The sequence below is a fragment of the Schistocerca nitens genome, chromosome 3 (genome assembly GCF_023898315.1).
Source record: "Schistocerca nitens isolate TAMUIC-IGC-003100 chromosome 3, iqSchNite1.1, whole genome shotgun sequence".
Taxonomy (NCBI): domain Eukaryota; kingdom Metazoa; phylum Arthropoda; class Insecta; order Orthoptera; family Acrididae; genus Schistocerca; species Schistocerca nitens.
The window spans coordinates 947,828,180-947,853,194 of record NC_064616.1 but is presented as its reverse complement, the minus strand read 5'-3'; the positions used below and the strand labels follow the sequence as shown (position 1 = coordinate 947,853,194).

The 25,015-nt window shown below is 40.0% G+C and overlaps 1 protein-coding gene across 4 annotated transcripts in view; it reads left to right on the top strand.

Annotated features, from left to right (window-relative positions):
• LOC126249024 (WD repeat-containing protein 7) overlaps positions 1–25,015 on the top strand; it is a 363,427-nt gene that overhangs the window by 152,561 nt on the left and 185,851 nt on the right. For all 4 annotated transcript variants that reach the window (XM_049950629.1, XM_049950627.1, XM_049950628.1 and 1 more), the window contains one exon: positions 12,345–12,514. In XM_049950629.1, the coding sequence (XP_049806586.1) occupies positions 12,345–12,514 (170 nt within the window). The remainder of the gene's footprint in view (positions 1–12,344; positions 12,515–25,015) is intronic.

Below are 25,015 nucleotides of genomic sequence, written 5' to 3'. Positions count from 1 at the left end.
AAACTTCAGTTTTCAATCAAAAAGGTGATCTGGAAAATATCTAGAAGGAAGAATGAAGGATCAGGAGTAAACTTTGTAAAAAAAAAAAAAAAAAGGTTCCAACAATGAGGCTTACACACAAAATCACACACAGTGTCCCATTTTAATCTATATCAGCTGATATCTCTGGAGCGGCACAATTTTGCAAAAAAAAAAAAAAAAAAAAAAAAAAAAGTGTCTAGTAAAAGTTGTAAGGTTTGAAGGTGGTCATGGAGTGCTTACCTTGAAATGACCTTGAACCCTGTGTTCCAGGTAAAACCAAGGTCAAGTTCATGTTTGTAAATGGTAACCTCTATTTTTTATGCCATATTCATATTCTACATGAAAAAATATGCATTGTTTGTAGGGAACATTTTTTTCGAAAAACAAATGGTTTGTCACCAAGGGGCACGCCATTGTAACTTTCACAGGTTACCATTATCTCGAGAACAAAGCAATATCAGGAAAAATTTTCAATGAAAATTTTGTATGGTTTCTGACCTCTGTCCACTAGTGAAAATTTTGTAAATGTGAAATGGCCTTGAAATTCTTCAGTAGTGATTAACCTGGAAACAAATACCGTCGGCATTAGCGGAACGCAATGTGCACCACATGAAGGTTGCACAGCAGACTTCGCACATCATTAGCACTGAAAAGGGCTGATGAACATGGTTCTCACTGGAAATTTAGGATCTCAGGTGTTCGATCAACTGCCCATTTTGTCTAATGCACATTTGCACTCCCTCTCGTTAACTGGTCTCGACATCATTCACTGTCTGATGGTTGATTGCCTGGAAAGCTGCCACAATCCTTCCTCTCATATCTTCTGGCGTCGTCGGCGGTGGAGTTGAGCACACCTTCTACTTCACAGCTTCCCATAAGAAGAAATCCAATGGTGTTAAATCTGGTGATCTTGGCAGAAATTCACGAATTGCGCTAACGGTACCAATCCATCGATTCGGACAGGTACCTTCGGACAGGTAAGGCCTGATGTGCAGTGGTGCCATCATGTTGAAACAACATACGTGCTCATATGTCTGGCGGATATTTTCTAGTAAAGGAAGCACCAGATTCTGGAGAATATGAACATAGTGCAAGCTGTTCAACGTTTCACCACAAAAGACAGGATCTATAACTTAATCTCAAACTATGCCCACCCAGACATTGATTGAGCACCGTCTCTGTGTTCTGTGATCTAGTTGCCAGAGAGGATTTGCATTATGGAGATTGACTCCTACCATGTTGTCGAAGTTTGCCTCATCTTTAAAGAGAGTGCGTGCGAAGAAAACGGGATCACGACGTATTTGCGTATTGGCCCATCGACAAAATGTCAGATGTGTCTCAGGATCCCCAGGCTCAATTGCTTGGGTGATATATAAGCGATATGGGTGTAATTTAAAGTATCATAAAACACGAAATACCGTTGATCGAGGCACACCATGCATTCACTGAATCTGACTACTGGAAAGGTGTGGATCTTGAGCGACAAGAGCACGAACTCCGAGCATGATCACCTCTCTTGGGCCCATTTTTCGTCTCTGACTTTTCAAGGTCCATCTTTCAGCTCGTCTTACCAGAGATCTAATTCTAACCTTCGTTGGATGACGGGCATTGGGATACCTTTCGGCATACAATCTTTGCATGGCTGCATAATTATCGCAACAATTGCCACCAATTTTTATCATTCTCACTGTTCTAATGGCATGTTATCAGTCATTTCGGACAGATTAGAGTCAAAAAATAAATTGTACTGATCACTTTTACTATTACTGATTTTCTTAGTTTTTCCTTCAATGAAACATCTGGCTAGCATGTTGCAGGACAACTGACATATTACAGTGTACATGACCCATTTGTTTACACTTGCTCACTGTTGTTTATGCCACAATGTGAAGCCAAAACGTACAGTATTTAAGTGCACTCTTTCAGAAAATTACTTAGCTGTCTTACGGATGTGTATCTTTCAGGCGGGCATCTTTACATATCTCGATATTGACGTAAGTAATAAAATAACCCATGGTAACCCATCCTTTTCAAATATGGAGAGAAGACTGAAACGAAAGATGGGTCCGTGAAAGTTAATTGCGAGACAAGGTGACTCAGATAAATTTTCTCTTATGAGCTCCAAACATTCGTGTCGAGAATAATTTTGCTTGTACAGATTTGGAAAAATTTCACTTCGTAGGAACTCATTAGAGTCTCATTAGATGAGATTGTTCAGAGTCCCATGAGGTGAAATTCATCAGAGTTTGACGAGGTAGAATTTTTCTAAGTCCATAAAAGAAAAATTTATGAGAGTCATGCCACTTAAGACTTATTCTAAGTTAGCACAGCTGACAAATTTTCAGTCTCCAAAGGTAAAATTTCTCTGAACCTCCAGTTGTTGTTGTTGTTGTTGTTGTTGTTGTTGTCTTCAGTCCTGAGACTGGTTTGATGCAGCTCTCCATGCTACTCTATCCTGTGCAAGCTTCTTCATCTCTGAGTAACTACTGCAACCTACATCCTTCTGAATCTGCTTAGTATATTCATCTTTTGGTCTCCCTCTACGATTTTTACCCTCCACACTGCCCTCCAATACTAAATTGGTGATCCCTTGATGCCTCAGAACATGTCCTACCAACCCATCTCTCCTTCTAGTCAAGTTGTGCAACAAACTCCCTCTTCTCTCCAATTCTATTTTATACCTCCTCATTAGTTATGTGATCTACCCATCTAATCTTCAGCATTCTTCTATAGCAACACATTTCGAAAGCTCCTATTCTCTTCTTGCCCAAACTATATATCGTCCATGTTTCACTTTCATACATGGCTACACTCCGTACAAATACTTTCAGAAACGACTTCCTGACACTTATATCTATACTCGATGTTAACAAATTTCTCTTCTTCAGAAATGCTTTCCTTGCCATTGCCAGTCTACATTTTATATCCTCTCTACTTCGACGATCATCAGTTATTTTGCTCCCCAAATAACAAAACTCCTTTACTACTTTAAGTGTCTCATTTCCTAATCTAATTCCCTCAGCATCACCTGACTTAATTCTAATACATTCCATTATCCTTGTTTTGCTTTTGTTGATGTTCATCTTATACCCTCCTTTCAAGACACTGTCCATTCTGTTCAACTGCTCCTCCAAGTCCTTTGCTGTCTCTGACAGAATTACAATGTCATAGGCAAACCTCAAAGTTTTTAGTTCTTCTCCATGGATTTTAATTCCTACTCCGAATTTTTCTTTTGTTTCCTTTACTGCTTGCTCAATATACAGATTGAATAACATCGGGGAGAGGCTAAAACCCTGTCTCACTCTCTTCCCAACCACTGCTTCCCTTTCGTGCCCCTTGACTCTTATAACCGCCATCTGGTTTCTGTACAAATTGTAAATAGCCTTTCGCTCCCTGTATTTTACCCCTGCCAACTTTAGAATTGGAAAGAGAGTATTCCAGTCTACATTGTTAAAACTTTCTCTACGTCTACAAATGCTAGAAATGTAGGTTTGCCTTTCCTTAATCTTTCTTCTAAGATAACTCGTAGAGTCAGTATTGCCTCACGTGTTCCAATATTTCTACAGAATCCAAACTGATCTTCCCCGACATTGGCTTGTACCAGTTTTTCCATTTGTCTGTAAAGAATTCATGTTAGTATTTTGCAGCTGTGACTTATTAAACTGATAGTTCGGTAATTTTCACACATGTCAACACCTGCTTTCTTTGGGATTGGAATTATTATATTATTCTTGAAATCTGAGGGTATTTCGCATGTCTCATACATTTTGCTCACCAGGTGGTAGAATTTTGTCAAGTCTGGCTCTCCCAAGGCTGTCAGTAGTTCTAATGGAATGTTGTCTACTCCCAGAGCCTTGTTTTGACTCAGATTTTCAGTGCTCTGTCAAACTCTTCACGCAGCATCATATCTCCCATTTCATCTTCATCTACATCCTCTTCCATTTCCATTATATTGTCCTCAAGTACATCACCCTTGTATAGACCCTCTATATACTCCTTCCACCATTCTGCTTTCCATTCTTTGCTTAGAACTGGGTTTCCATCTGAGCTCTTGATATTCATACAAGTGGTTCTCTTTTCTCCAAAGGTCTCTTTAATTTTGCTGTAGGTAATATCTATCTTACCTCTGGTGATATATCCCTCTACATCCTTACATTTGTCCTCTAGCCATCCCTGCTTAGCCATTTAGGACTTCCTGCCGATCTCATTTTTGAGACTTTTGTATTCCTTTTTGCCTGCTTCATTTACTGCATTTTTGTATTTTCTCCTTTCATCAATTAAATTCAGTATCTCTTCTGTTACCCAAGGATTTCTACTAGCCCTCGTCTTTTTACCTACTTGATCCTCTGCTGCCTTCACTATTTCATTCCTCAAAGCTACCCATTCTTCTCCTACTGTATTTCCTTCCCCCATTCCTGTCAGTTGTTCCCTTATGCTCTTCCTGAAACTCTCTACAACCTCTGGTTTAGTCAGTTTATCCAGGTCCCATCTCCTTAAATTCCCACCTTTTTGCAGTTTCTTCAGTTTTAATCTACACTTCATACCCAATAGTGTGTGGTCAGAGTCCACATCTGCCCCTGGAAATGTCTTACAATTTAAAACCTGGTTCCTAAATCTCTGTCTTACCATTATATAATCTATCTGAAACCTGTCAGTATCTCCAGGCTTCTTCCATGTATACAACCTTCTTTCATGATTCTTGAACCAAGTGTTAGCTATGATTAAGTTATGCTTTGTGCAAAATTCTACCAGGCAACTTCCTCTTTCATTTCTTAGCCCCAATCCAGATTCACCTACCTACTACGTTTCCTTCTCTTCCTTTTCCTACTGTCGAATTCCAGTCACCCATGACTATTAAATTTTCGTCTCCCTTCACTACCTGAATAATTTCTTTTATCTCATCATACATTTCATCAATTTCTTCATCATCTGCAGAGCTATTTGGCATATAAACTTGTACTACTGTACTAGGTGTGGGCTTCATGTCTATCTTGGCCACAATAATGCATTCACTATGCTGTTTGTTGTAGCTTACCCACACTCCTACTTTTGTTATTCATTATTAAACGTACTCCTGCATTACCCCTATTTGATTTTGTATTTATAACCCTGTATTCACCTGACTAAAAGTCTTGTTCCTCCTGCCACCAAACTTCACTAATTCCCACTATATCTAACTTTAACCTATCCATTTCCCTTTTTAAATTTTCTAACCTACTACCCGATTAAGGGATCTGACATTCCAAGCTCCGATCCGTAGAACTCCAGTTTTCTTTCTCCTGATAACTACGTTCTCCTGAGTAGTCCCCGCCCGGAGATCCGAATGGGAGACTATTTTACCTCTGGAATATTTTACCCAAGAGGACGCCATCATCATTTAATCATACAGTAAAGCTGCATGCCCTCGGGAAAAATTACAGCTGTAGTTTCCCCTTGCTTTCTGCCGTTCACAGTACCAGCGCAGCAAGGCTGTTTTGGTTAGTGTTACAAGGCCAGATCAGTCAATCATCCAGACTGTTGCCCCTACAACTAATGAGAAGGCTGCTGCCCCTCTTCAGGAACCATACGTTTGTCTGGCCTCTCAACAGATACCCCTCCATTGTGGTTGCACCTACAGTACGGCCATCTGTATTGCTGAGGCACGCAAGCCTCCCCACCAACGGCAAGGTCCATGGTTCATGGGGGGCATGATTTCAAATTCCCTGACAGTGGTACTTATTAGTTAGCATCATAGCTCCACGCTTCTCTTCTCTGATTGTGCCAGCACAAGCAGAGTGCTGGTCTCTGATTCTGCACCCTCCAAGCAGTGCACGTTGGGTTCCTCTGATGCAGACTGTATTTGCTTTCAGGTTAATTCCTACTGAAAAATTTCAAGGCATTTTCATGCCCACAAAAATTTTACCAGTGAACAGAGTTCAGAAACTATACAAGATTTTCATAGAAATTTTGTCCCAATCTTGCTTCATTCTTGAGATACCGGTAACTGGGAAAGTTACAACGAACTGCCCTCTGGTGACAAACCATTGGTTTTTCAAAAAAAGTGTTCCCCTCGTACGCCAACCTATTTATGGGTCACTTAGAGGAAGCCTTCTTGGTTACCCAGGCCTGCCAACCCAAAGTTTGGTACAGATTTATTGATGACATCTTCATGATCTGGACTCACAGTGAAGAAGAACTCCAGAATTTCCTCTCCAACCTCAACTCCTTTGGTTCCATCAGATTCACCTGGTCCTACTCCAAATCCCATGCCACTTTCCTTGACATTGACCTACATCTGTCCCCATCAAACCCACCAACAAGCAACAGTACCTCCATTATGACAGCTGCCACCCATTCCATATCAAACGGTCCCTTCCCTACAGCCTAGGTCTTCATGGCAAACGAATCTGCTCCAGTCTGGAATCCCTGAACCATTACACCAACAACCTGAAAACAGCTTTCACATCCCGCTACTACCCTCCCTACCTGGCACAGAAGCAAATAACCAGAGCCACTTCCTCATCCCCTCAAACCCAGAACCTCCCATAGAAGCACCCCAAAAGTTCCCCACTTGTGACAGGATGCTTTCCGTTGCTGGATCAGACTCTGAATGTGGCTCTCCAGCAGGGATAAGACTTCTTCAAATCCTGCCTTGAAATGAGATCCATCCTTCATGAAATCCTCCCCACTCCGCCAAGAGTGTCTTTCCGCCGTCCACCTAACCTTCGTAACCTCTTGGTTCATCCCTATGAAATCCCCGAACCACCTTCCCTACCCTCTGGCTCCTAGCCTTGTAACTGCCCCCGGTGTAAAACCTGTCCCATGCACCCTTCCACCACCACCTACTCCAGTCCTGTAACCCGGAAGGTGTACACGATCAAAGGCAGAGCCGCGTGTGAAAGCACCCACATGATTTACCAACTGACCTGCCTACACTGTGAAGCTTTCTATGTGGAAATGACCAGCAACAAACTGTCCATTCGCATGAATGGACACAGGCAGACAGTGTTTGTTGGTAATGAGGATCACCCTGTGGCTAAACATGCCTTGGTGCACGGCCAGCACATCTTGGCACAGTGTTACACCATCCGGGTTATCTGGATACTTCCCACTAACACCAACCTATCAGAACTTCAGAGATGGGAACTCGCCCTTCAGTATATCCTCTCTTCCCCTTACCCACCAGGCCTCAACCTCTGCTAATTTCAAGTTGCCGCCACTCATACCTCACCTGTCATTCAACATCTTTGCCTCTGTACTTCCGCCTCGACTGACATCTCTGCCCAAACTCTTTGTCTTTACAAATGTCTGCTTGTGTCTGTATATGTGTGTGTGTGTGTGTGTGTGTGTGTGTGTTTGTGTGTGTGTGTGTGTGCACGAATGTATATCTGTCCATTTTTCCCCCCTAAGGTAAGTCTTTCCGCTCCCGGGATTGGAATGCCTCCTTAGCCTCTCCCTTAAAACCCACATCCTTTCGTCTTTCCCTCTCCTTCCCTCTTTCCTGATGAAGCAACCGTGGGTTGCGAATGCTTCAATTTTGTGTGTGTGTTTGTGTTTATTTGTGTGTCTATCAACATACCAACACTTTCGTTCAGTAAGTTACACCATCTTTGTTTCGGTGAGCTCAGATAGAAACAGTGGTTGTAGTAGACAAGTAACTGTTCACTGTAAAGTTTATTTGCTGGGTTATGCAGTCATCAGAAAAAAAAAGAAACTAATGGACCAAAGAAAGAAAAATAGCACATGGAAAGGGAATGGAATTGATGTGGAAGATCAGAAAAAGAATGTGAAAGCTCTTCTCAAGCCAACAGGTTCCATATACAAATAAAAATATATATAAAGAAAAGGCTGCAAAATCTTTAAACTGTATTTTAGCATTTTTATAGTACGTTCATAAGATGACATTTTTCGATCCACATGACATTTTTCGTGAAAAGGTCGAGACAAGAAAGTGAAAATGACATCCTGGTTGGATTGCACAGCCGAACAAGAATCATTGCTTTGACATACGTATTTCAAGCACTTGTGGTTTGCCTCACTGAATGCAATGAATAACAGATTGAAAAGATAAGCGAAGCATTAGATCATAGGAGTAAAGCTTCATGGAACCTTCTGTAGTATTACAAAAGCCTTTGACTCGATAAACCATGCCCTGCTTATCTATAAATTACATGACTGTGAGGTCAAGGACAATGCTCTGAAATGGCTTTCGTGATACCTGCAGAACAGAGAAGAAAAGGCAGCTATCACTTCAAATGCAGTGACTTATTATTCTAAATGGACTACAGTATCACAAGAATCCATTTTACGGTGAATCCTGTTCCTGTTGTGCATAAATGATATACCTGTAAGTATAAATTCCTCATTGGTTCTATTTGCAGATGGTACTTATATTTTAATTGAAGAAGATGATGTAAAACTCTGAGCTCTACCCTAGAAAATAGCTTCCAGTTAGATAAGTTGAAATTGAACATTGGAGAAACCAGTGTGGTACATTGGAAACTAAACATTCAAAAGGTGTAGAGTTTAAAATACAACATAAAAATCTACTTCTGGAAGAAGTAGATACCATCACATTCTCTGTAGACAAGAACTTAAACTGAGATGCACATACTTACTTCATATAGGTTAGGTCAGGTTAGATTAGATTTACTTTCATTCCAATTGACCCACAGTGAGGAGCTCCTCCAGGATGTAGAACATGTCAAAAAAACAATAATACATGACAAATATTTACAACTAAAACAAATAAGCTAATGTACTTTCCACAGGCCGCAAGTGGAATGATAGTCTTTTTTTAATGGACTCTGTACGAAAGGATCATTTTACAATACTCATTTACTAAGATTGCATTAATGCACTGAATATAAAATTTTAAAAAAAGGTTTTTTTTATTTAAAGGTAATAAACATACAATAAAGCTACACTACTGGCCATTAAAATTGCTACAAAAAGAAGAAATGCAGATGATAAACGGGTATTCATTGGACAAATATATTATACTAGAACTGACATGTGATTACATTTTCACGCAGTTTGGGTGCATGGATCCTGGGAAATCAGTACCCAGAACAACCACCTCTGGCGGTAATAATGGCCTTGATACACCTGGGCATTGAGTCAAACAGAGCTCGGATGGCGTGTACAGGTACAGCTGCCCATGCAGCTTCAGCACGATACTACAGTTCATCAGCCACCATTGACCAGACGTTTTCAATTGGTGAGAGATCTGGAGAATGTGATGGCCAGGGCAGCAGTCAACATTTTCTGTATCCAGAAAGGCCCGTACAGGACCTGCAACATGCGGCCGTGCATTATCCTGCTGAAATGTAGGGTTTCGCGGGGATCGAATGAAGAGTAGAGCCATGGGTCTTTACACTTCTGAAATGTAGCATCCACTGTTCAAAGTGCCGTCAATGCGAACAAGAGGTGACCGAGATGTTTAACCAATGGCATCCCATACCATCATGCCGGGTGATACACCAATATGGCAATGACGAATACACGCTTTCAATGTGCATTCACCACAATGTCGCCAAACACGGATGCGACCATCATGATGCTGTAAACAGAACCTGGATTCATCCAAAAAAACAACGTTTTGCTATTCGTGCACCCATGTTCGTCGTTGAGTGCACCATCGCAGGCACTCCTGTCTGTGATACAGCGTCAATGGTAACCGCAGCCATGGTCTCCGAGCTGATAGTCCATGCTGCTGCAAACGTCGTCGAACTGTTCGTGCAGATGGTTGTTGTCTTGCAAACGTCCCCATCTGTTGACTCATGGATCCAGACGTGGCTGCACCATCCGTTACGGCCATGCGGATAAGATGCTTGTCATCTCGACTGCTAGTGATATGAGGCCATTGGGATCCAGCATGGTGTTCCGTATTATCCTCCTGAATCCACCAATTCCATATTCTGCTAACAGTCATTGGATCTCGACCGACGCGAGCAGCAATGTCGGAATACGATAAACCGCAATCGTGATACGCTACAATCCGACTTTTATCAAAGTCAGAAACGTGATGGTACGCATTTCTCCTCCTTACACGAGGCATCTAAACAATGTTTCACCAGGCAACGCCGGTCAACAGCTGTTTGCATATGAGAAATCGGTGGGAAACTTCCCTCATGTCAGCATGTTGTAGGTGTCGCCAGCGGCGCCAACCTTGTGTGAATGCTCTGAAAAGCTAATAATTTGCATATCACAGCATCATCTTCTTGTTGGTTAAATTTCATGTCTGTAGCACGTTCATCTTCATGGTGTAGCAATTTTAATGGCCAGTAGTGTACTACAATATTATTTACAGTGAACACTTTACTGCATTGAAATGGTGCAGAAGTTAGATTGTACTATACATATACACCCCCCCCTTCCCTCCCCCCCCCCCCCCCCCCCCCACACACACACACACTGAAGCCTGCTGTGGGAACTGTGTGTTGTGAACGAATGCCCTCTGGAACTGGCAGCTAACAACGTCTATGTCATAAACATGTACATTCATCATCCACATACAAACAGAACCTACTCTTATAAACGACACAAGAGTTATCAGGTATGGCAATGTTATGGTGTAAGTGGGAGCCTGGTCAGAGGCACATGTAATATTAAACCGGTTGGGAGTGGACAGCTTCCAGTGGTCCTTCACTACACAGCTGGTGCAACTTGCGCCCAGATTTTGTTCCTGGATGATATTTGGTCAGTCCCTACTGCTCACGTAATTTGTAGATCTCTCTGTGCATCTGTTCTATGTGGACCTGTTCAGTGCTTGTGGAAATGTTTGACAGACCACTGTCAGAAGCAGTCATACACCACTGATACTTTGTGCCCCACAAATGGTGCAGTCCATCGATACATCCTTCCAGCTTCCTGAAACCCCACAGTGCAACCCTGTTCAAATGGCTGAAGCTGTTAAACAGTAGTACGTACTTGTCGGTGGGGTATGATTGTACCATAGAATGAATGTTTCAAATGCTGTTTACTTCTAAACTTGGAAAAGTTACCACCTGCAGAGTCAAAACAGAGGGTGCACAGAGAGGCATCCTGAGCACCACTTGAGTGTCCATGACCATGAATCACTAGCATTACCATTCCTCAGTATGTGCCTATTATACTGTGGTGCCACTGAACATAGTCCTTGAAGGTGTTGTGTTTTTTTTTCTTCAGGCACATTTTTTCCAGATTTAGTATAAAACTAAAATCTTTAAACATATTACAAATGAAGAACATATAATGCGTAAATTCTGTGACATATGTCTCAGAGTTGTACTGTATGCAAACTGTTTGCAGGGTATTTGACTCTTAATAAATCATTCTTTTTTCGAATGTAAATGCTTTGAGCCAAAAGGTCATATAAGATACACAAAATGTTAACATGTAACATTAATTTTTCAGAAAGAAAATAAACAAAAAAAACCACTGCTTATAGCACAAAAAGTGCTGAAATATGTCTGAGTAAAAATAAAACTATTAAACATTGTATTGTAGTTTTTCTTAACAAGCAGAGGGATAAGAAGAGCTATAACACCCAAACAATTAGCATTTGACTTTCTTTTTTTCTACAGGAAATTCTGGGCCTTCTAGTGAGCCAGTGTTTCCTTATAGTAGACTGAGATATTTTATAGCTTCAAACAATGGCACACTTTCATTTGAGAGCAGGTTAAATGTCCCATTAACATTCCTTTCCATACATAGAGGGCTACAGCCAAGCTTCTGCAAGTAAAGTTTGAAAATATTTAGGATACAATTATTGACCGGCCTGTTCAGATTTAAAGGAATGTATAGCTTTATCACACATGTTAATGTCATTTTCGGTAAGCTGTTGTGTGTCCTTATCTGGCAGTCCATTGAGGATTTTACTTGACAGTGATAGAGCTGCTCCTGCCTTTGTCAGTGAATATATTGTCAATTAAGTTTGTACAGTTACTTGTTACTCCAGTGGGAAAGTTAACTACAGCAGTTAGGTTGAACTATTCTATCAGGTGCTTTAGTTCTCCCCTACTGTTTTTTTTTAAGTTAAGAATTTGATATTGAAATTACCCATGATAATTAAATCAATGGTTTTTGTAAAGATTTGGCTCAAAATTTGTTCAATCTGGTTTAGAAAAATACAACTGAGGTATATTTGATGACAAGTTGCTTCTGTTTGATACTGATTTCTGCAGTTTTTAGGAATGTGCCAACAACAGCAGTAACATGGAGATAATAATATAAATGAAGGCATGATATATTCTTTAGCCATTTAGTTAAGATATGCAAAATTACCATCTGTGCAAAATTTCATGTTCCTTAGTGTCAGTTTTTTCCCTTAATATTTAAGTTGATCTGGTATATCTCTGCAGGCCATCTGGATCGTGTTTTGCATGGAATAAGTGCTGAAGAGGTATTGTATGCATGTGACGAAAATCCATCGGCGGCCAGTGCAGGAGAAATGGGTTTGGCCAATCCAGCCGTCCATTTTTTTAGAGGTCTCAGACATCGCAATCTGTCAGCCATAAGGCATGCCACTCAGGTTGGTGTCAATAAATGGTAAAATATTTAATATCTTGCAGTAAAGTTTCATTTCTGTCTTTGTGGACCTAAGTAAATGTTATTGGTTTAAAGGAACAGAGATGTAGTGCTACAGTTCAGTTTACACTTACATTGCTGTAAGTCTTAAGATTACACAAGAATGGTGTGCCTTGTTTTGTTATTACCTGAGGTTTGACTGCCTTGTGATTTGTCACTCAATTCTGCAGCAACAAAGTTGATGAGTGTCCAACAATGATGCACCAGAATGACAAAATTAAAGATTTTTCTTTTATAAAATAATATTCCAGGCAGTAGTAATAAATGTAAACTTCTTTCCTTGGACAAATTCTGCATTGAGATGTATAACACATAAACACACTTTGTGGGACACTAGTGCCAGGGTGCAAGTAACTAAAACAGGAGTAATGCATACACAATCACCAATGCCAAACGAAAGTAGCTAATTATAAAGAGACTTTGGAAAGTAAGTTACACATTATTATGATAGGCCAAGTTATTTTTATTTAATGTTGCACTACATTTTGAAGTGACATGGATACACGACACCATTTTTCAACATAATTATCAAGTCTCTGTAAACAATGGTTGGTCCGTTCTATCATCTGTTCAGTTCCTTAATGATATAAATATGATGCTTGGTCATGGAGCCATTCAAGAACCACTGTGTGAACATCCTCGTTGTGGGAAAATCTCATTCCTCTCTTATAGTCGGATGAAAATGGTACCAGGGATTGACAATGAAGTCACTGACCCCCCCCCCTCCCCCTCTCCCCCCACAGTTTCTGTGCATAACACAAAGTGGGTGATTTGAACGTGATCTAACCATCAAATTTACTTTATATCCAAATGAACCATTTTCAGATGTGGCTTCCTTATCAAAACTTCATCTACTAAGTCCCCTCTACAACCTTTTGGAGCCTGTGATAGGAATTGTGAAACAATGAAACAACCTGTACATTAAATCATCTCAGTGGAAAATAGCGCAATGATTCACCCTCCCCTTACAGTAATTAATACTTAAGTATATTCTCTCTCTATCACACGTGTGCGCGCGTGCGCGCACACACACACACACACACACACGCACACACACACACACACACACACACACATTGACTGCTGCAGCTGCTGCTGCTGCTGCTGATGATGATGATGCTGTTATTTACATTCAGAACTTCTCTTTTGGAGTAGAAGAAGTTGTCAAGCAGATGTGGTTTCACTTTTTGTTTGAAGTTAATTTTATTAGCTATTAAATTCATTATATCACTGAATAGGTGATCAAACTGAGGAAAATAGTGCATACAGCTTTGGGGCAGCTTCAGTAAGGCAAGAAGAGGTTTTGCATGGTGGGAAAATGCTGTCACTTTTCAAGAAAGTGGGTGTCGTGGCAATCCCATCATTCTTTATACTTCGCTGCATGGTTTACACAAAAGAAAACCAAGAGAGCTACAAATTAAGACAATCATTTAATTGTCCCAATACATGCCACAAAGGACAGATTGACCAATCCTTTACAAGACTAAGCAAGACTCAAAATAGCTGTATGTACCTTGGAGTAAAATTGTTTAGTGCGCTGCTACCAGAAGCACACACTACCTCATTAAAAGCTTACATAAATTTTCTACAAAACTGTCTTAAAAAGAAAACTTTCTGTGTGATTGTGGAATTTTTTGATTGTGCAAAAGATGATCTAAAATTTTAACTTGTACTCGTTGTATGTCTGCTTGCAAATCTACTCGATTTTACAGTTTTCTTTATTATTATTATGTTTTATTCAGTTTGTACAAACTATTAACATCAGTAGCATGCAGAATGCTCAAAGATGAAATAAACAAATGAAAAAAGGGCTAAATACCACTCTCCTTTCTGTGCCACACTAACACGGAGTGATGGCTTGTGTAAGCCATTCCTCCTTTTAGAATTGTATTTATGAGTGCTGCTGCTATTTTCAAATTGTGACTGACAGAATACAAGAAGCTTCATAAGGGACTAAATGAACTGTGAGGCTGTTGTCAGTATGCCCAACTGTTTAAAGGGTGGTCCACACACTTGTTTCCCGTAAATGATGAGTTACCCCATCAGACATTTCATATTCAAAATCTGGTATCGGTAATGCAAAAGTAGCAAAGCTTAGATGTTTAAGAAGAACTGTAACACATGATTTCCAATTTAGGTACTTTTCAGTATAAACACCGACTGATTCAAAATATCCTGTTTCATTTATTGATGAGTAATGAACTCAGTGACAATCCATTTGCAGAGAACTGGTCATCATTTTTAAGAAAATGCTATAAGGGGCAATCAAAAAGTTTCTGTTTGAGGGATTTACTGCAGTGTATATGTGACATAGTGTGACTATGATGTGGATATGTAAGCACTGACATGTAGACAAGTGATCAGTGTGGCATTCATGTCTTTCTGACGTCTGTGCAGTAATTGTGGAAATGCGAACTTTAGCAACATTATTACCACATCCATCTAAACAGAACCAATGTGGTGTTAGTCTTTTCTTGACTGCTGAAGGATGAACACCAGTGGACATCCATCAGAGAATGAAGAATATGTATGAGGCAGGACATCTGTCGAAAACCTCCGTTGTGGAAGGGGGTATCAAGTTCTGTGCTGGTCACCATTCAACAGAAGATGCGCATCACTACCCCAAATGTCATAAGGCAGGAGTTACACCAGTTTATCAAGTGGGGCTTTTCAACCTGGTGCACCAGTGAAATGAATGGCTCATTGCTCACAGTGATTTTGCCTGATTGGCGTACCAGTTCTGGGCTGTATGGCCTTCAAACAGTAACTTCTTGATTGCCCTTCTATTTGCATTTTCCTGTGTTGAAGTTACTCTGTTAGACTTGATTATAGTACTTGCATTGTGTCAGCAAAGAGAATTATATCTGGGAGAACTGTATCTGCTTCTTTGATGGATGATGGAAGATCATTTATATATAACAGGAACAAGAGTGGACCCAGTATCAATCACTGGGGTAGTTATTTAGTTACTAAACAGTTAACACACACATCAATATTTGCTCCACCCATGTACTATACACCTTTAGTGAGTAGTCCCCATTCTGAATATGCAGTATCATTTTGTGTACACACAGAGTTTCTTAATTTAAGTCTCTGCATCATTTTAAAGAGATAGTTGAAAACAGGTTACCAGCAAGATCTCTGATACTATTATTATATTTCAAATTCTCTAAGAGAATACTGTGAACTACGCGATCAAATTTTCTCCACAAATTAGTTACAATGTTTGAAAACACAGAGAGAGGTCAGTAATTTTTATGGGTAATATCTGCAGCTGTCCAGAAGTTTTCAAAGATGTCTTAGTAACCTATGAGAAAAACAAAGTGCGTTGTTCAGATTCACCTCAGCCTTTCACTGTTCCAACTCAGCTACTCATCCATAATACCTGTTGTTCTGCAAGTACTCCCTAATGTTCATCTACATCTACATCTGCGCACATACTCTGCTGGGAATCGTAAGATGCATGGCAGAGGGTATCTCCTACCACTATTAATCATTTCCTTTGCTGTTCCACTCACAAATAGAGTGAGCGAAAAGCGAATGTTTATCAGCCTCCATATGAACCCTAATTTTTCTTATCTTCATGCTCCTTATGCAAAATATATATTGGTGGCAGTAGAATAGTTCTACAGTCAGCTTCAAATGCCAGTTCTCTAAATTTTCTCAATAGTGTATCATGAAAAGAACATTGTCTTCGCTCCAGTGATTCCCATTGGAGTTCATGAACCATCTCCGTAATACTTGCTTGTTGATCGAACAGCTTCGATGTCTTCATTCAATCTGACCTGAAGGGGATCCCAACCACTTGAGCAGTACTCAAGAATTGGTCCACTTGTGCTCTGTACATGGTCCCCTTTGTAGATGAGCTACACTTTCTTGAAATTCTCCCAATAAACCAAAGTTGACCATTCACCTTCCCTACTACTGTCCCTTGTTTCAGTAAGTAATTAAGTTAATATTTTTGGATTACTCCTGGGTTACTACTTGTTGGAGTGCAGTGTGCCATTTTACTCCCTGTGACACATAGCAGCCATCCGTATCATGGAATGGATTAGGGTTTTACTGAAGTACAGAGGATCACATTTTATTAAAAATAGGTGAATGTGGTATACTGATTACTTGTGATATTGGTCTAATATGTTTGTGCATTCATTGTGGATTACAGTAATGTGTAACATTGTGCTGTGGGGCAATCTGTATGCTGCGATCACAGTATAGAAACTTTTACTGTTCTGGGATGACCAGTTTCAGCAATCTTGTTGTAAGTTGCGTAAGATCAGGTGTTGACAGAATAAGTCTGTTGCAACAGGTGAGTTGGAAGTACAAAAGTTTCTATACTGTGATCGTGCCATATGAAGTGCGTGCGTCATTCCCAACAGTAATGTCTGTTTCATCCAACTTTTGTTTAATCCATACTATAAGACATGTCTCATAGTTTCATGTGCCATTTGTTCCTTAAATTACGAAAACCTGATTGATTAGTCACAGCATAAGTGTTCACTTAAAATAAAAGCTGGAAAATGCCTCAGAACAAAACAACTATTTGTCCACTGTACTGATGCACAAAATTTCCACAAGTTCTATTACCAAAGACTGATGGAATTCATTATTTCAAATTTTTATTGCATTAATGCCCAGTTTAGAGTACAAAAATAAAACAAACAGTTCCAAAACACAAGAAAATTTTTGTGCTCTTCCACAATCCTCCATTGCAATACATTTGAGGTCAGTACAGTGTCAGAATGGTAAAGAGCCTTCGTACTCAAATTGTAGTATGCTGCACAACATATTGTATTTTCATGTTTCTTTCACTGCACTTCTTGTCAATTTGTGAGTGTTTAAATTTTTTTAGTGTTATAGGTGGTTAACATCCACAATATTCTATCATACCACTTGATGCCATTGTGTTAGTTGACACAAACTGGATTTCTGTTAATTTTACATTCTCTTGTAGTTGTCAAGTTTCACCTGACCCTATGAATATCTGGGTGTTCCATGATTGTGAAGATAGAGGAACAAATGTGGACTTGACTGCCCGTTGTCCTAAACAGGGCTTCATGAGTATTACCATTTTTGCTTGTTTCATTAGTAAAACATATTGAAATCCAATATATGACTAGACCAACACTTGTATAGCAACAAATATTTTTTTTGCAGACATAATCATCATTTATGTATGAGGGTGATTCAAGTAAAAACCTTAAAAATTCCATAAAATTTAGAAAATTTGTGTGATAGTCAGTAGGTGGCAGTGGTATTCCTTGAGGTTCAGAAAGTGACTGACAGGTGTCAAAGTAATGCTGCAATGCAGGAGAAGGCCACAGAATCCACTACAAGATGGCTGCCCCATTGTCATCATCCACCACAATTGATCAGTGATTGAAAATCATCACAGTATGACAGCACAGTACAATGATTCATGTTTGTTGTTGTAGCAATGGAAATAGCCACACGTTTGAAGATTTAGTGTTGATGCAGTGCAGAATATTATTCACAATGTACTGGACTTCAATAAGATATCTGCAAGATGGATAACACGTCAGTTCACTGCCGAATTGAAAGACCATATCAATGCCTGTGAAGAAATTTTGCATCATTTCTATGTCAGAGGTAATGCATTTCTGGGAAAAATTGTTACAGGCAATGAGACTTTGGTCCACTATCACCTACCAGAAATGGAAAGGTCAAGCAATGCCACAGCTCATTGCTGAAACCAAAAAATTCCACACTTAACCATCTGCTGGAAAAGTCATGCTGATTCTCTTCTAGGATGAAAATGTAGTAATTTTTGATTATTAGGTGGATCGGGGAGTGATAGTCACCAGTAATTCTTAATCAGACATGCTGAAAAATCAACTTCACATATTCACCAGACTTTGATCCTAGTGACTTTCATCTGTTTGGTGTAGTCAAAGAAACAATTTGGTGCAGGCATTTCAGAAGTGACGAAAGCAGGCGTTTCAGAAGTGACGAAAACCACGGTGCATGACTGGCTACACACACAATGAAAACAATTTTCTCATTGCAGTGTCTGTACACTTCTGAAGCAGTGGAATACGAGGGTAATCCCAAAAGTAAGGTCTCCTATTTTTTTATAAGTACAGAACTCTGTTTGTGTGGCAGTTGGTCACACTGATATGAAGAGTGCTTTATGCGCTGTGTGTAAACATGCGCACGCCTCACTGAGGCGCTCAGTCTTGGCTTGGCAGCCGTTGAGAATGGAGCTCCTGTTGGATGGTACCGCCAAGTGTGAATTGCGTGCAGTTATTTGGTTTTTGAATGCAAAGGGCACTGTGCCGATTGAAATCCATCGCCAATTGACGTAAGTGTATGGTGAGTCGTGCATGGATGTCAAAAATGTTCGTAAGTGATGTTGAGAGTTTGTAGCTGGACAGACCGAAATTCATGACGAACAAAGGAGCAGGAGACCATCAATTTCTAAGGAGACAGTGTTGAAGGTTGAGCAAAGCATGCATGGAGATTGGCGAATCACCCTGGTTGATCTCTGTATGTTGGTTCCTGAGGTTTCCCGAAGCACCGCTCACAGAATTTTAATGGAAACATTGGACTACCGGAAGGTGTGCGGAAGATCAGTGCCACACATCCTGACTGAGGCATCCTGACATGTGGCAGGGAGTTGATGCTTCCCGCGCATTTCTTCACTGCCTTGCTGCCGAACAGGACAACTTTCTGGACTCATTTGTCATGGGTGACGAATCCTGGGCATACCACTTTACGCCTGAGACCAAGCAACAATCACACCAGTGGTGGCATCCTTCTTTGCCAAAGCTGCAGAGATTCATACAAACGCAGTCTGCCAGTAAAGTCATGACAACCATTTTTTGGGATTGGAAAGGGGTATTATTGGTCAACTTTCTGCCCACTGACACCCAAATTAATGCTGACAGGTACTGTGAGACTTTCAAAAAACTCAAAAGGGCAATTCAGAACCGGAGAAGAGGAATGTTGAACAAGGGCGTACACATTCTCCACGACAATGCTCGCCCACACATTGCTCGGCAAACTGTTGCTCTCCTACAACAGTTTCAGTGGAACATAATCACCCACCCAACGTATAGTCCTGACTTGGCACCCAGTGACTATCACCTGTTCCCTAAGTTAAAAGAATATTTGGCCGTAAAGCGATTCAGCTCCAACAATGAGGTGAAAGAAGAGGTTCATAACTTTCTGAACAGCATGGTGGTGAGCTGGTATGACATGGTCATACAAAAACTGCCACAGCTTCTACAAAAATGCATCAGCAGAAATGGTGATTATGTTAAAAAATAGCTAGATGTTCAAGCTGTAAACTGATGTAAACCATTGTAGAAATTAACAGGTCTATGTACTTAGAAAAAAAAAAACTAGGAGACCTTTTTTTTTTTTTACCCTAGTACGTGCATTTAACATCAGGGAGAGTAAGTCAAAAAATGACATTTAGGTTTCTCGTTCATTGTTACAATTAAAATATTATAGCACTTAAAGGTTTTCATTTGAATCACCCTTGTAGTAAGGATATGTGGTTCTGCCTTGAGCAAACACAATTTTTTCTTGTTTTACTACCCATACATGTTTCAGAGAAGTTTCTCCACCTTCAGTGGGTTTCATTAATTTTCTGTTGAACGTATACAAAGAATTTATGTATTATGACGTTTACCAGTTTTTAAGATTATAGTATTTACATTACTAAAGAATTGGCAGGGTATTAAAATCAAGAATAAATATGCATCTTATAATTATATATTGGTGTTCACAAATCTGTTTGGCATTTGCAGCACAGCTATAATTATTGTATTCCAGTATTTCATCTACGGTTTTAGGCCTAATATAATGATTTTTTCTGTAGGGCTACTGTCATTATGTTATTCTGCAAACAAAGATTTGCTGTTTTACACTTTGACCATAATTTTTTAGGTTACGGTACTATATTAAAAAAAATAAAATGTGTTTAAATGTATGCTGATTGTGATTAGGCCTTGTGAAATGTAGACTGGGGATGTGTATGTAAATGTGTGTACTTATGTTTTGTAGATCTTGTGTTTTCGTGGTTCTATAGGGTGCTTGAATGGAGCTTCCTAACAGCCACTGTTTGTGTGATGTACATTTATTCTGCCATCTTGTCCTGGGTGGGAATTTTGAACTGTGTGTGTGTGTGTGTGTGTGTGTGTGTATGTGCGTGTGTGCGTGCATGCGTGTGCATTCGGTGAGCTGTTTTGTTGTTGTAGGTGAGTGTGTGCCATCTGTTCGTTGTTGTGCATGCCTCTTTTTCAGATGTGTTAGTGTTTGTGTTTTGTGTGCTTATGTTTGTGAGCTTATGTTCTGTGAGTTTGTGATTTTGTACTGGTGTTGATCTGTTTTCTGATGTGCGTTGTGGGTATTTTCCATTTTTGTTTTACTTTTTGGGTTTAGTTTGGCTGTCATGTTTGTTTCATTTCCATTTTCGACTGTTATTTGTTTGATTATTTGTAGGTCATTTTTGTAGTTGTCCTTGATGAGAGGAGTTTTATTCAATCTGTGTAGCATGTCAGATCCCAGCTTCCTCCTGGGTGATGGGATGTTTTGTTGATGTATGGTTGTGCTGGTGTTTCTGGGTTTTCTGAGTGTGGGGAAATTGGTGTTGGTTGTTGTCTGTGTATTTTAGTGTCTAAGTACACTCCTGGAAATTGAAATAAGAACACCGTGAATTCATTGTCCCAGGAAGGGGAAACTTTATTGACACATTCCTGGGGTCAGATACATCACATGATCACACTGACAGAACCACAGGCACATAGACACAGGCAACAGAGCATGCACAATGTCGGCACTAGTACAGTGTATATCCACCTTTCGCAGCAATGCAGGCTGCTATTCTCCCATGGAGACGATCGTAGAGATGCTGGATGTAGTCATGTGGAACGGCTTGCCATGCCATTTCCACCTGGCGCCTCAGTTGGACCAGCGTTCGTGCTGGACATGCAGACCGCGTGAGACGGCGCTTCATCCAGTCCCAAACATGCTCAATGGGGGACAGATCCGGAGATCTTGCTGGCCAGGGTAGTTGACTTACACCTTCTAGAGCACGTTGGGTGGCACGGGATACATGCGGACGTGCATTGTCCTGTTGGAACAGCAAGTTCCCTTGCCGGTCTAGGAATGGTAGAACGATGGGTTCAATGACGGTTTGGATGTACCGTGCACTATTCAGTGTCCCCTCGACGATCACCAGTGGTGTACGGCCAGTGTAGGAGGTCGCTCCCCACACCATGATGCCGGGTGTTGGCCCTGTGTGCCTCGGTCGTATGCAGTCCTGATTGTGGCGCTCACCTGCACGGCGCCAAACACGCATACGACCATCATTGGCAATTCGGCGGTACGTCCACCCGGCCTCCCGCATGCCCACTATACGCCCTCGCTCAAAGTCTGTCAACTGCACATACGGTTCACGTCCATGCTGTCGCGGCATGCTACCAGTGTTAAAGACTGCGATGGAGCTCGGTATGCCACGGCAAACTGGCTGACACTGACGGCGGCAGTGCACAAATGCTGCGCAGCTAGCGCCATTCGACGGCCAACACCGCGGTTCCTTGTGTGTCCGCTGTGCCGTGCGTGTGATCATTGCTTGTACAGCCCTCTCGCAGTGTCCGGAGCAAGTATGGTGGGTCTGACACACCGGTGTCAATGTGTTCTTTTTTCCATTTCCAGGAGTGTATATCATCATGGACTTGCATGGGGTTAGAGGATTCATCTAGAAGGCATAAGACATCATCTGCGTAACAATACCAATATACTATTCTGTATTGTTTGGGTTTTACTATGGCTTCAAATATTTTGTTTTCAGTGTGATTTAGGAAGATGTTGGCTAGGATTCCACTGATTGGTCATCCCATGGGGAGTCCTTCCTGTTGTGAGTAGAAGTAGTTGTCAGATATGAAATAGCTTTGTTCTGTGATTAATTTTAGAATGCTTGTTATTTGTTTTATGTGGTGTTTGAGAATGTCTGTCTGCTGTTCTAATTGCTATTTGATGATGTTGATGGTTTCTGTGGTGGGTACATTGGTATGCATGGATGTGATGTCAAATGATGTGAGTTTGGCTGTTGCTGCTATGTTTATGTGTTTGATCTATTCTATAAGCTCTTCAGTGTTGGGTATATTACTTCTTTTTGTGTTTATATAAAGTTTCTGTAAGTGCGTGTGCATTTCTTCTCTGGCTAGGTGATATGTGGGTGTGTTACTATAATTGATAAGTGGCCATATTGGTGTCTTCTGTTTGTGGACCTCTAGTAGGTTTTTTAGTGTGCATTCGTTGGAGTTCTTTTGTTTTAGCCATTTTACTTTCTGTTTTGTGACTATGTGTGAGATGTTTTTTAGAAGTGTCTGTGTATCTTGCACTATCTTTGTGTTGGGTCACTGGTTAGTTTTATTATATCTTGTTCTCTTCTATAAATTTTAGGGTTTTACTTTTGTGCTACTCCTGATTTATTCCTACCATGGTGTTGCTCTTGTCCAGTTTTGTGATAGAAGATCCATTGCTTCTATTGTTTGTTTTTTATTATTTCCCCATCCCCCCACCCCACCCCATTTTTCATTCCTCTCAATGTTATTTTTGTTTTTCTTTATTATGCATCTGATTTCCTTTTTTGTTAGCTCTCTTGTTAATCCTGCAATGAAATTATAGTTGTTTTCATCTCTTGTTGTTTTGTTATATTGTCACTTTCTGTTATTAGGTTCTCCATTGTCTTGTTTTTAAGCTGTGTGTTGACATTGTAATTAGGTTCTCTTTCTACTACGTTTAGTTCTTGTTTTGTAAATTGTGTGTCAGTGAGGTTGACCAGTTGTATATGGAATGTGTGGTATGTGTGCTTATTGTATCTAACATTAGCTGGTGTGTTACTTTGTATAAGTCTGTGTGATTTTTGTTGTTTTCCCAACTTTATTTCCATTAGAATTTCTGTGTTGTGTTTAACACTCTTCATGATATCAATAAACATTTGAGATTTTTATATGATTTGTTAGTTCAAGATGACTGTTGAATAGTTAAAAGGGTGAGCATGCTCTTCTTGGAATGCAGATATTTAATTTCCTGTTCCAGCTGGCCCACTTCCGCTTTGTGCTTGGCGTGTTGTGCTGCAGGTGACATAATTTTTATAGTGACATGTGCATACTTAGGTATTACTGTGAGTTTTGAATTTTAGGTTGAGCATTGTCTGATGTAGTTTTTCTATTGTGCTTCTGAATTTGTTGCAGAACTTAGTTGGAAATACCTGTCATGGCACTGAGTTAATAATTTTGTGGTTGAAGCTCTTTCCTTGTCTGTGTTTGCTTCCTAAAATGTAATAAGGAAATGTGGTTCTACCTCGATCAAACACAGATTTTTCTTTTTTTATTACCGATACATGTTTCAGTGAAGTTTCTTGACCTTCAGTGGGTTTTATTTATTGTCTTTTGAACAACATATAAGGAATTTATGCATTGTGGTATTGACCAGTTTTTAAGAGTATAGTATTCACGTTACCATAAGTATCAGCAGAATATTAATGTGAGGAATAAATATGTACCTTATTACTACATATTGGTGTTCACAAGTCTGTTTAGTATTTGCAGCACAGCAACAATTATTGTCTTCTAGTATGTCATCTGCAATTAATAAGCTTTTATCAATGTTTTGCTTTGTCAATTCACAAATTTTAGGCCTAATATATTGATTATTTCTCTATAGCACTAACGCCATTATATAGTGTTGTTTTGTAGACAAAAATTTGCTGCCTTACTCTTTAACTAGCGTTTTTAGCTTACAGTATTGTTTTTTGAAAAATGAATTGAAGTGTATGCTGAATGTGATCAGGCTTTGTTAAATGCTGGTTGGGAGAGGAAGCTGACTATGTATGTAAATGTGTGTACTTACCTTCTGCAGGTCTCATGTTTTCATGCTGCTACGGGGTGTTTTTCAGTGAAGCTTTCTCACACACACTGTTTCACTATTTGTGTGATGTTCCGTTGTTTTGTAATCTTGTTCTTGGTGTTCTGGGTGGTAATTTTGAATTTTCAGCGATGCAGGCGTGCGTGTGCCTGTGTGTTTGTTTTGGTCTTCTGATAATTCCTATAGAGCTTAAATATCAGTCACAATCACAACAACCTAATGCCACTACAGAATTCAAAATTCCCATACAGAACAGGATGGTGGAAAAAGTGAACACCACACACAGTGGAACAGTATGCGTTAGAAAGCTCCACTCAAACATCCTGTAGAAGTGTGAAAACATGATACCTACAAACAGTAATTATTCACATGTACATAGTTTGCTCTCCCACCCCGATCAACATTTCTCAAAGCCTAATAACAATCAGCATACATTTCGAGGTGTATTGTTAAACAGATAATAAATAAAACCCACTGAAGATGGAGAATCTTTTCCGAAATATGTATGGGTAGTAAAACAAGACAAAATTGTGTTTGCTCAAGG